The sequence below is a fragment of the Mustela nivalis genome (genome assembly GCF_964662115.1).
Source record: "Mustela nivalis genome assembly, chromosome: X".
Lineage (NCBI taxonomy): Eukaryota > Metazoa > Chordata > Mammalia > Carnivora > Mustelidae > Mustela > Mustela nivalis.
This window is the reverse complement of record NC_139040.1, coordinates 45340189-45352282: the sequence shown is the minus strand read 5'-3', so window position 1 is coordinate 45352282 and position 12094 is coordinate 45340189. Positions and strand designations below refer to the sequence as shown.

The following is a 12094-nucleotide window of genomic DNA, read 5'->3' as shown; positions in this document are numbered from 1 at the left end:
CCCCAAAAGAAATGGGAAAGATCATTATTAAAAAAAAAAAAAAAAAAAAAAAACCTTCACTAAATGGAAGAAGGATTTAGATAAACGTGCCTAGATGAGAAAATTATAAAGATGCCAATGCTTGCCAATTAATCCGTAGACTCAGGGCAATTTCAACGAAAGCATTACAAATCGGATTCTGTAGGGACTGGCGGACAGACAGACGGGGACTGGTCCCCCGGCTCTCCCGCCGCCGCCACGGCGGGCCGGCGCGGGGCTGTGCAGCGAGGCCTGATTCCTGCAGAGCCGGCGGGCGGCATCACAGAGCTCCGAGAGCCTGAGTCGCCTGGACTCTTGCAGTTCCTGGCCGAGTGCGTGCCACAAAGCAGACGCTGTGAACAGCAGAAGCTTACGATTCTACAGATGTTCTACGGGTGACAAAAGAGCCCATCGGTGGAGGATCCTATCTTACCCAAATCTGTGAAAGTGATTTCCCAGCAACTGATCTGGTTGATACAACCCAAGAACAGGATTCTTTTCTTTTTGGCCACTAAATGCCTCAGTGCACCGCACATTCCATGAGAAAAGAAGGGCGGAGCTTCTTGGATGATGATGTGCATTCCGCGGGGCAGAATGAGGGCAGAGTGTGACATCTGCACCACAAACGTGCAGTGTTGACTTCCTCATCTCCCTTCCCGTCCAGCTTCCTGCCTTCTCTATCCACCATGGTGTTTGGTGAGTTTTTCCATCCCCCTCGACAAAAGGAGGAACTTGTCCATTTTAATGTGGCCGGGCGGGGGGCTGGCGAGGCGGGGGCACTTTACGCAGTGCATTGACCAAAGCAACCTCCTGGACGGTTTCCTTACACCAGACTCAGAAAGCTGCTCACCTGCCCCTCAGAAGACGCCATTCTGGAGCCATAGGATGACTGACTACAGTGAGGCCAATAAAGTGTACTATTTTAATTGGAACACCTTCTTATTGAGTTATGTTTTGCATTTTCATTTCAATGTCATTGGAAGCTGTGATGTTATTGGAAGAACTGTACGTGTTTTCTTTCTGCCAGGAGATGTAGTATTGGGGCATTGAGGAGCTCTTCATCACCTTCCACTGCACAAGCGCTACCAGGAGCCAGAAATGCAAGGAAGAAAACCACAGAAAAGAACTGGGACCAGAAGAGCAACGACATGAGTACCAGCTGCCCCTGTGAAGAGTCTTCTCTGAGAAGGAGCTGAAGAAGATTGACGAGAGGTGATTTGGTCAGTTCTGGAAGAAGATCTGGATTCTAATGGAACACCCAGACTACTGCCTGCCTGTCTGCCAAGATCATTGCTATCTCTTCCGTGAACATGATGCTGGTCTCCATTATGGCCATGTGTGTCCACAGTATATTGGAGCTCCAGAATGAGAATGGAGAAGTGAATGACTCTATGCTGTAAGACTTGAAGACCGCGTGCAGCTCTTGGTTTGCCTTTGATTTTGCCATCTGGCTGGGCTGTTCCCTGTCAAAAGAGATTCTAGAAAAATGCTCTGAACATAATTGACCTTGTCTTCATTATTTCCTTCTATGACACTTTGGATCTAGACACCAAGGTGGAAGAGAGAACATGGGCAAAGTGGTTGAGATCCTCCGGCTTGTGAGGCTTTTCCAAATCCTAAAGGTTGCATGGCACTACACAGGACTTTGGTCTCTAGGTGCCACACTAAGACACAGCTACCATGAGGTTGGGCTGCTGCTTCTCTTTTTGTTTGTGGGCATTCCCATCTTTTCTGTGCTTATCTACTTTGTGGAGAAAGATGACCACATGTCCAGCCTCACCAGCATCCCTATCTGCTGGTGGTGGACCACCATCAGCTTGACTACTGTGGATGATGGAGACACCCACAGAGTCACCTTGGTCAGGAATCTTATTGCCAGCACATGCATCGTCTGTGGCATCTTGGTGACTGGGTCGGTGTCTCCACATTATCTTCAGCAAGTTTTCCAGAAGCAGAAGGACGCTGATCTGTACCAGTGCAGTGAGGACCCACCAGGGAAGTGTCATGAGCCATCTTGCTTTAACATTGGAGATATTTGTGCACACTGGATGCACGTCTTCACTATAGTCTATCTTCTGTGGGAGCTGTGGTGAGCAATCCCAATTCCACAGATGTTTCAAGCATCAAAGACAATGAGAATGTTTATAACACAGCATCCTGGGACAATTATACTGCAAAATGAACAGGGACCTTTGTGCCAATATCTTGTGTCCCTTCCTGATGTTAGGTTAACACAGCTTTTATAAACCTCAGTGGGTTCATTAAAATAATTGGATTCTCAGGGTATACCTTTCTGCCATACTTGGGGGTTTGTTGCTCCAAAATGATAGAATCTTCTTTATTTTCCTCCATAAAGTGAATTAAATGCTTGTTCTGAAATTATTTTTTACGAGAGAGTTGAGTTAAGATTTTTGGTAAATGGTATTGGGTGGGATTTATTGCAATGGCTTATGTATCAGTCTGTGTTTCTCACCTACTCACATTACCTTAACTGTTAATTAATGATAAGCAGAATCAAAGGCTCAGCAACTGAGGACTACATGCATGTTAGATCCACAAAATGAGACAATGCATGTAAATCCAAGTTCATATTCTAGACATGGAAATTAGGACCGTAATTATGGGGGGAAATTGGATTCAATAACAAAGGCATTAGTATAACTAATTATTCTTCAAGGAAAATTAAGATACAAAGTCTCCCTATATGCAAATATACAAATGTTAACAAAGCATATGTGCACAAAAATGCACACATTACACATACACACCACTGGTAGGTTAAAAAAAAAAAGGAGCTAACTCTAAAAAGAAAACTGTATTTATATTAAAAGGAAATATAGGCAAAAATTTTCTAGTAAATGTGGGATGTGAAGACTGTTCTAAAGAAACAAAACTATAAAAGTAAAGTAGAAAACATGGACAAAAGCAGAAAACTTAAATTCCAGATTGATTGAATGTACCACACCAAAAAAAAAAAAGTCAAGAAAAGGGCTGAGAAAAACCATTGCAACATGTGAGTTCAACATGTGACAACAGTCATAATTCAAGTAACAGCTAACGACAACCCAAGTGCAAAGTACGGTAAGTCTATACATAGAAAATGAACTTGCTTTTCTTTCACACAAATCAAGTAATTTGGGGAAGGGAAGAAACCAGTCTCCACTTTCCCATGTTGCTAAAGTCAGCCAGGCGACAGGGTTCCTACGTCTCCTGTGGGCCAGAATGTGTCCCAAGAAGAAACCTGGGGCAGAGGCCTGCTCACAAGCACCCACACTCACCTCCCTGCTAACACACACAGCACCTACCAACAGGCCCCCCGGTGAGCTGAGGGTCCCCCAGTCAGTTAAGAGGTTCCTGGGAGAAAGGTGTGCCTCGGGGGAGACTCACACCAGGGAGCCACAGAGGGGATGCTCAGCTGGGCTGGGTGCACGAGGGTCCCAGATGTGCCACACGCAGGCAGGCAGCGTGAGCCCGGAGTGATCAATGGTGCTGGGTTAACCTGTTGTTATCCACGGGGCGGGGCGGGGTGGGGCGGGGGGGGGGGGAGAATAAAGTTTGGGTCACCCCTCCCAGCCTGCACAGACGTAAATTCCAAGTTGATCTGTGAGACAGCCCTTTCAGTGGAAGAGTGTGAAGGAATTCGGAAACCACACAGGAGACTCTGTCTGTAATCAGGGCATGAGGGAGGACATCCCAGGCCACACACAAAAACAAGAGGCAGTAAGGGGAAAGGAGCCTGGCCTCAGGGTGCCCCAGAGGCCATGAGCAGAGAGGAGGAGGGAAGTGACAGGGTGTGAGGTGAGGCCCGCAGCATGTGTGGCACACGAGGGACTGGCTCATCCTCCGTGGGACTGCGCTGGACTGCAGTGAGGCACTCGTCTGCATCCTAGACCAGCTGCACTGGGGGCAGAAGGGAGCCTGGGGCCAGCCCTGGCCACAGTTGTCCAGCTGTCCGCTGAATGCTGCTGTGGCAGCTTAAAGATTGGCCTGGTGAGGGCCGTGCCACTCTGTGGGGTGGGCACATCAAAGTGAGGGGCTGGTGGGGGGGAACTGCAGTGAGACTGGAGCTAGCTAGGGTCCCAGTGAGGAGGCAGAGTCTGAGACTGGCTGTATGGGCTGGGAAGCAGGAAGTCTGCAACTTCCTGTGTGTGCTCTTCACAGGGGTAGGGGGGGCTGGGAGGTCAAATCCCAAGACCTCTAGGAGGGGTAGCAAGCCGGGGAGGGCACTGGGAGTCAGTGTGCAGCCAGTACGTGCAGGCACCTGATGTAGACGTCACCGGGAGATGCCTGAGAAGCAAGACCAGGCCTTTGGTGGAGCTGGAAGGCAGTCCGTGGGGATGGGCCCCCCAGATTTTCCCCAGAGGCAGGCCAGGCTGGGGTGGGCCCCATCACGGCAGGGTCCTTCCCCGACACAGTGTGCCAAGCTGTAGCTTTGATGCCCTTGACAACTGTTTACCATGGAGAAGCCCGGAAAGAATCTGTTCCTCGTAGCAGGCAGGTGGGCAAGTTGGCAGGCAGGGGCAGGCAGGCATGGGGCTTGGTGGTCCCATGCCATTCCATTCGGCATTACGTGTTGGGGGTGTACCATGGTCTTCCTGCTGCTGACAGCCTCCAAATGTCTTCATCGGGCCCTGACTGGCAGGCATGCCCCCGAACCCCCTCCACTGCCCCTGGGGCTCCTGCCTGGCACAGCAACCATCCAAGGGATAAAGGGCAGACCAGGGGCCCGAGCTCCCAGGTGCAGGGGGAAGGCTTTGGGAAGGGCAGGGCCAGCAGATGCACAGGAGGCTCTTGCCTTGAGCCAGGACCACAACCTGGAGACCCTTGGAGGCCAACAGTCTTCTCTGTGACAGATAGTCGCTCAGGAGATGAGCAGACAGTCTCCAAGGCCCTCCCTGAGGTAGAAGTCAGCGGTGGCCTGAAAGGGCCAAGGGCCTGCCTTGGAGATGGGGGACAATTGCCTGTGGCAGCACTGGAATGGGGATTTGGCAGAGCGCAGAGTGGGGAGGCGCCTGTTAATTTGGGAGCCCGAGCCGGGAGGAAGAAGACCTGCCTCTGTGTTGAGATTCAAGAGGCTGAGCCAAACAGGTGTGTTGCTGAAGACAGCATTGGCCCAGCAGGCTCCGCTTGGAGTGTCCAGGGCACTCCTACTTGGGAAACATTGCCCAGTCCACCCGAGGCTGGCTTGGGAGAAAGGGCTGGTCGCATTAGCAACTCTTAGGAAACAGGGCAGCCAGCAGAGGAAGCCTGGGGAGGGGTGGCAAGCTGTGTGTGTGTGTGTGTGTGTGTGTGTGAGAGAGAGAGAGAGAGAGAGAGAGAGAGAGCGCCCTGACCGGGGTGTGTTGTCACAGCAACCACAAGTCACGTTCTGGCCATCCAAGGTGCCTGGGGAAAGGTGGTCTCCCCGTTGTAGGTTGGAAGATTCCCCAGAGATGGTCCTGGGACCTGGCAGGTCCCCATACCTTCTAGTCAGCCCAGAGATGGTAGGGAGTTGGGCAGGTCGGTTAAAAGCTGAGGGGTTGTAATTCACCTGCCAGCCAAACTCCAGGAGAAGGGAGGAACTGATACAACCATATGGTCTTTGTGGAGGAGAGCATCAGAAGGCAGAGCAGGCACAGAGTGCTGATGCCCAGGGCACAGTGGCCCAGAGCTGCATCCCAGAGAGACCAGGAGAGGGCACCAGGCACAGAGGCAGCGCTGCCCAAGGGATGTTTCTTGTTGCCTGTGTTGTGGGCCAGGGCTCAGGGAAAGAGGACCACTGCTTGACACGTCAAAGACACTCAGGGAAGCTGGCTTTGGTGATGCAGGGGCCAGGGTTGCTGGGAGAGGTCTGGCAGTGTTGGGAGGGGTGGCAGCAGGAGGCGTCCAGATCCACAGAATGGGTCCATGCACAGGGCTAGGTTCCTCCTTTCCTGCAAGGGGTGCCAGGAGCTTGGGTGGGGGTGACGGAGATGTGTCTCCCAGTGGACCGGCCATAGCCCTGCCAGGCCCCCTCAGCGTCTGCCCCACCACCCTGATGGTGAGTTCATGGAGGGCTCCACTGGCTCCTTTTGGATGGAAGTCACCAAAGGGACAGAGGAGAGGGCAGAAAAGAGGTTCCCTCGAAGGAAGAGGGGGCCGACCCTTCTCCCTCTGCCAGGAACTTGGACTTGGGCTCCCAAGGAAGGGAGTGGGCCTGGAAGTAGGTTTAACAGCTGCTTTGCAGGGGAGGGAGAAGGATGCCAAGTGGGCACGCAGCGAGCGGCAACCATCGCTGCCAGTCTTGTGCGTTAAATGCAGGGGGGTGGGTTGCCAACTGGTCCCCAAGGGTGTGTAGACAGACCCCAAGGATACTGACCCTCTGCCCAGGCTGGCAGTCAAGGAGAGACACCTTCATGGAGGGATTTCTCTGCTCCAGGTGCCCGGCACAATGCCGCCGGCTTCACAAGTGTTGTACCCTGCAACCTCCACGAACCCCATCTCTGCTCCCTGGCTTCCGCCCCTGGCCCCCAGACCCTTCTCCTGAGCACTCCAGCCCACCTCTACCCCTGCCCCCTATGAGCACCTGGTAAGAGTGCCCCTGCCAGGGAGCGAAGGCCCAGGTGGTTCGCCTTGGTCACCTACTTTTGTCTTCCTCTGCGTGTAGACTGTCAACTCAAGGACAAGTTCCACGTCCCGTTTTTGCCAATCAAAGCACACACTTTATTGATGATGCGTACAGATGTAGGCTTGGGTGGAGGAAGTCAAGTCGGTAGAGCACAGAGGAGGGGAGTGTCCTTTGTGGATGACTAGGTTCACCATCCATCAGCTCGCAGCGAAGAAGGAGTCAGTGGGAAAGAAGTCAACCTAAGAGGCAACAGATGCGTTTGCAGCTCCAGCCCCGGCACGCGCCCGGTCTCCTCAAAACAGTCCGGCTGACACAGGGAGACCACTGGAGGCAAGACCTCCCCGGCCATGCTCTCATAGGTTGTTCTGTAGGCACAGCTGGCTGCTGAAAAGATCCCTTTACCGCAGGAGGAAGGCCGCAAGGGAGTATCTGACAATGCACTTTGCCTGCAGACTGCAAAACCAAGAAGTTACTCAGAGCTCCGGGGGGACCCCTGCCTGGCCCAGAAGAGCGTGGTCCTCAGTGGAGCAAGTGTAACTTTCACCCCGTGATGTGGTGGCTAAGGCCGGGTCTTCAACAGCACCCACTGTAGATTCTTTGAATGAGAACACAGGCGGGTGTTCTCCAGCAGGGTTTTGGGTGGATTCGGTTCCGTTCCGCTCCAGATGGCCCTCTACGAGGCCAGGGTGTCAGGGAGAACCTGTGTGTTTCCGTTCCTGATCAAGAGGGACATGGATGAGAGCAGCGTTTGGGCACCCAGCGAGTCCCCTGCCAAGACCGGCTTTCCAGACAAACCCATCGACAGTTTCAAAGCCTGAACCTCAGCACATCCCCTCCCCTCCCCTCTGAAATCAAAGGGAACTTCAAGTCTGAATCGGACTTGGCAAGCATGTTATTAATAACTGTCATGCTTATTAACAAATCTAATCCGGCCTGCTGCAGAAATGAGTTGCAGCAACATGACACAGTCTCCCGACACACTTCACTGATGGACATCTTAATCTGGCCCTGGTTTTCAACTCCTGCATTCAAGTTATCCAGAGTACAGAAAGCCTTCTCCCTAATAGGGTCGGGAGTGGGGATTGTGTTTCCAACAATGGAGAGGCTGGCCAAATGACTGACTATTGATATCATGGCTAAATGGAAAACCAGCATCCTTGGGCTGAGCAAACCACATTTTTCCCTGAATGAAAGGACACTTAGAGAGGTCAAGTACACACCTGAAATTTGTAAAGCTTTGAGTGCTCCAAGTATTTTTATGTTCATAGGGGAATGGGCGCTGTTTTACTGGGTGTGTTCGGTTGGCCTTGCCCCCACCTGAGGGCCTGTCCTCGGTGCCACCAGGGGCCCCCGGTTCGGTCCAATCCCCATTCTCACTCCAGGGCCGAGCCATAGTTGTGAAATCAAACCAAAGCTCAGGTTCCTCCTCATCCAGCTCCTGGTCATCATCCCATTCCTCTTCCTCCTCCTCCAACTTGTCACTGTCATCTCTTCCTATGGTTAGTTTGTAAACACAGTAGCAGGCACCAGCCCCAATCATCAGTCCTGCTGCCATCCAACCCACTTCCCGAGCCCTGCCCATGCTCAAGTCCGTGCCAGGCTTTGGACAGGACAGGAGAGGGCCTTGTTCCACCTGATTCAGGAGGATTCTGAGGGCCAGGGTGAGTAATGGTGGAGCAGCAGTCCTCTTCAGCCTCTCCTGGGCTCCTGTAGCTCTCCTGTGATGAATCTATGGGTGCAAAATGGCATTAAGGAGTTGTGTTGTGTCTGAGTTTGTGTCTCACTATACAAACAGAGTGGAATTTGAGTTCTGGTTGAGAGAGGTTGATTATTAGGAAACTAGTTCTTTGTTCCTTTTTGTCATCCTCTATCTACCCCCACGACCCACCATTTCTCTTCCAGGCCCTACAGAAAAGGTCAGGGGTTGAGGCTGTGCTATGATTGCCAGGAGGGTGACAGGGAGAGGCAAAGGCTCAGGTAGTTTCCTCCACCGCCACCCCTCCCCCAAAGATTCACAGGTAGGTTTCTCCCACCAACCTCTACCAAAGTCAGGTAAATTTCTTCTTCCCTTGTCTTCTGTTGTCAGCACTCCTTCCGCGGAGACTGATGGACAGTCTGGCAGAAGGTCGGAAAGACAAGATAGCTGGCTTTGGAGAACTGAAAGTGTGGTGGCTGGTCAGCACTGAGAACGCGGTTCCTAATACCCGCTTTTCTGCATTTTCAGCCTTTGACTTTAAAATATTTCTCACACCTCCCCGACTTTCCAAACGCCGGTTCCTCCGCGCCCTCCCCCGCCCCCTTATCATCCGCCATTTCCCCAGCAAAGGCCGCCACACCCCTTTCCCTGCACTGAAATGGGAGGGGGTGTGGAGAAAGAAGGGGCCAGGAGAGGGCGACTCGGACCCGGCCCGCCCAGATCCCAGCCCTTTCCTTCTCCACCACCCCCAACGCCACCCCCAGCCAGGGTCCTGGTCTCATCCCACCTTTACACGGACCTGCACGGTCCCAAGGCAGTTTGCTCCTTCCCTCGGCACGACGTTTGAGGCGACCTATGGGCCAACAGACCTACAAACCTGCAAACAGGCAGGAAACCGAGGGGACGGAGTACTTGGTGGACGGAGCAGGACTCGGGACACGAGTACCGCGATTGTTGCACCTTTCTTCGGAGTCTCTGTCTACCGCCATTCACTCCCCTCAACCCCTCACCCCCAAAGTCCGCCGGTTCTCTCTACTAAATGGGCACAAGGGGGGGGGCGACAGTATTTAGAAAGTAGGCGGGAAGGGGACCTAGCCCAGTTGAGCCCGAACCTGGATCCGGGACGCCCTTGGCCCTCTCCTCTCCCCACCCGCCTCTAAGCAGGAGCCCAGGCTCGTACCGACCTGGCGGTCCGGGGCTAGTTTCCTTCTTCCTTCACACGCCTGCAGAGTAATAGGGGGCTGGTACCCAGACGGAGGCGACTAGCAGGACTTCGGTTCTAGGCTGCTCTTGGTCACGTGACAACTACGTCACCAGTGAGCTCTGGCCCCCAATTTCCACTCCCACAAGCAGTGCGGCAGGCGCCAGCCGGCCCCGTACCTCCCACCTTCACACTGGGCCCTGTCACTCCTTTCCTCTATAACAATACTATTGAGCCAGAAGTGGCCTCGGCTCTCTCTGGCCTTTGAATTTGCCTTTCTCTAAGTATACGAAGGGGCCGCATCTTTTCGTGGGTCTGCCATTACTTCTTCTGGGGGGAAATTTCTTCTCATTTCCTTGGCTCTGAAACGCCTGCCCCCCGCCCGTTCCTTAATTTCTACCCCTTTGCACATCCAGTCTCTGTACCAAAATGGGGGAGGGGCGGCATAAAAGGAAGCTCAAGTAGCAGTGAGGTTTTTATTAATATTTTTCATACATTTATGTTCTATTTTATCCTTCCTTTTTTATTGACTCAGACTAGCCTATTTTGTAACCAGAAAATACAATAAATCTGTTTCACTTGGAGAAAAAAGAATTCAAGTTATGTACGTGTGTGTGTAATAAACAAGATTTTCCAGTTAATAGAGAGGCCTCATTGATTTGGTTAAATTAATTTGTACCCTGTTGAAAATGTTTTCTACTGACTGCACAGGAAATAGCAGCTTTCAAACAGCATATTAAAATTTAAATGCATACCTTACAAACAGAACCAGTGTGCTTTCAGATGATTTATGAATTGGTGGAATCTATAGTGAGGTGGTCAGTATTTTAATTGTGGCAATTTTTGTTAAGTGAATCACTATGCCTTTCTTATTCTTGTAGTATTAAGTGTCAGATGGCTGAGAACTTCATAGAAGATCGCTGGATGACTTTCACTCTGGCTTCAAAGGGCCAACTTTATGCAGACCCTAAATTCAGATGAATCTTACCGTTCAGGTGAACTTCAGAAATTAGTAACCTTGCAGGTTAGCCTTTCATTCAGAAGTTTTTATTTAAAATCTATGCTGAAGTTTCATGGTGTAACTCGTAAACAATCCATAAATTAGAGTTATCCCTGTTCTTAACACCCCTGAGGAAAATGAGACTCAACAGACATAATTTTCATTTAATCATGACACTGGTGAGATAGCTCCGGAATCTGTTGTTCAGGTACTGTATGTCTGTCACCCTAACAGCCACTAGTGCTCAGCGTCTTCCAGTGAAGACAGTGCTGAGAGTCTGTGGGTGACTGTGAATCACTTCGACACCCCTGAAATCTGTGCCATTTTTCCCTCACGAAAAGCATAGTTGACAGGATGCCAAGCAGTCACCACTGGCTGAGAGAGGCCTTTTCACTCCCTGCCTTCTGATACAAGTTCACGGCACCACCCATACAAGCCCCTCAGAATAATCCCAGAACTCAGGGACAAAGTATGCAGAAGTTAGTCCCCAGACATTCAGCTGTCCCTGCTAGGGAGTCATACTCTAAATATAGACCCTTTAGGCAGCCTCTTTCTTTGAATGCTGAAATCTGACACCCCAGCAGGAAGCTCTCCCTGTGAGGGGCCCCTGTGTGGGGGAGGCCCTTTCAAGAGGTAAGCCAGGGAGCCCAGAGTGCCTTGCTGGTGAATATTCAGAAGTCAAGAACACATCACAACTTTCTGTTCTTCCTCAAAACTTTTATAATCCAAACTCCTTCACCAGTATCACACCCTTTTCTCTAAAAAACAACTTACCGCTGTTGTCCTGCATCATCTCCCTCCACTGTTCTTTTTGTCTCCCTTTACTTTCTTCTCCTAGACAAGCGAATTGCTTTACTGACAAATCTAACTGTCCATCATTCAATTTTTAGTTGCTAGGTAATTATATAAGTGACTTTTGTTTGTTTTGAATGTATACGTTAGAAAGAATTAAGGAGTATATAAAGCTTAACAAAGCTTTAAGGACAAAAGTGCCACTCTTCCCTCTCCTTACAAGTAAAAAATATCTCCCTCCCCCACTTTGGTATGTTTTCCGGTTATTCCAATCCAACGTGTAACTCCCGGCCATCATTTTCCCAGTCTGTCAGATTTTTCCCTGCCAGACCTTTCCCGTTTGAATCCCCTCCCTCTCTAAAACATCCTATACTCCATGGGAATGATAAGCCTGTCAATTTACCTCACTTCTTTGTCATTTAGTTCTACAATTTCTAACAGGGAACCTAAAAACTGCCATTTAAAATCTACTTTGCTCTCCATTATACACCCATCAACAACTACTTAAGGGCATGCTATTTGCCTGACAAACCGTTTCAAAAGCAAAAAAGGAAAATCCTTAAGCAGTTCCTCAGACAAGCCTGTTAAAAGCTTCTAAGCCTGCAGAAGGCTATGTGAAGCCACTGCTGAAAGGAACCTTTTGGCTCACATTGGTATGTAGTCCCAGGTGATATCTGAGAGAGTGCCCCCAAATAAAAAAGGATAGGCAGATGCTAACGCTGATGGGATTTAGAAAGTGAGAAAAAATAGAGAAGATTTTTATTTTAAAAAGTAATATTACTCTTTGTATCATGTTATTTG

At 50.7% G+C, this 12094-nt stretch overlaps 1 protein-coding gene and 1 pseudogene across 2 annotated transcripts; one reads left to right on the top strand and one right to left on the bottom strand.

Moving 5' to 3' along the window:
• The first annotated feature begins 704 nt into the window (after positions 1-704).
• LOC309855712 (delayed-rectifier potassium channel regulatory subunit KCNS3 pseudogene) lies at positions 705-2285 on the top strand (annotated as a pseudogene). The gene has a single exon. The product of its transcript is annotated as a delayed-rectifier potassium channel regulatory subunit KCNS3 pseudogene (transcript).
• A 4390-nt stretch (positions 2286-6675) lies between these two features.
• ARMCX6 (armadillo repeat containing X-linked 6) lies at positions 6676-9600 on the bottom strand. The gene is given in 6 exon segments (XM_082716824.1): positions 6676-7444; positions 7447-7726; positions 7728-8333; positions 8642-8761; positions 9100-9177; positions 9485-9600. Coding segments are annotated over 3 exon segments (906 nt in total). The 5' UTR covers positions 8187-8333; positions 8642-8761; positions 9100-9177; positions 9485-9600; the 3' UTR covers positions 6676-7277.
• Positions 9601-12094: the final 2494 nt, after the last annotated feature.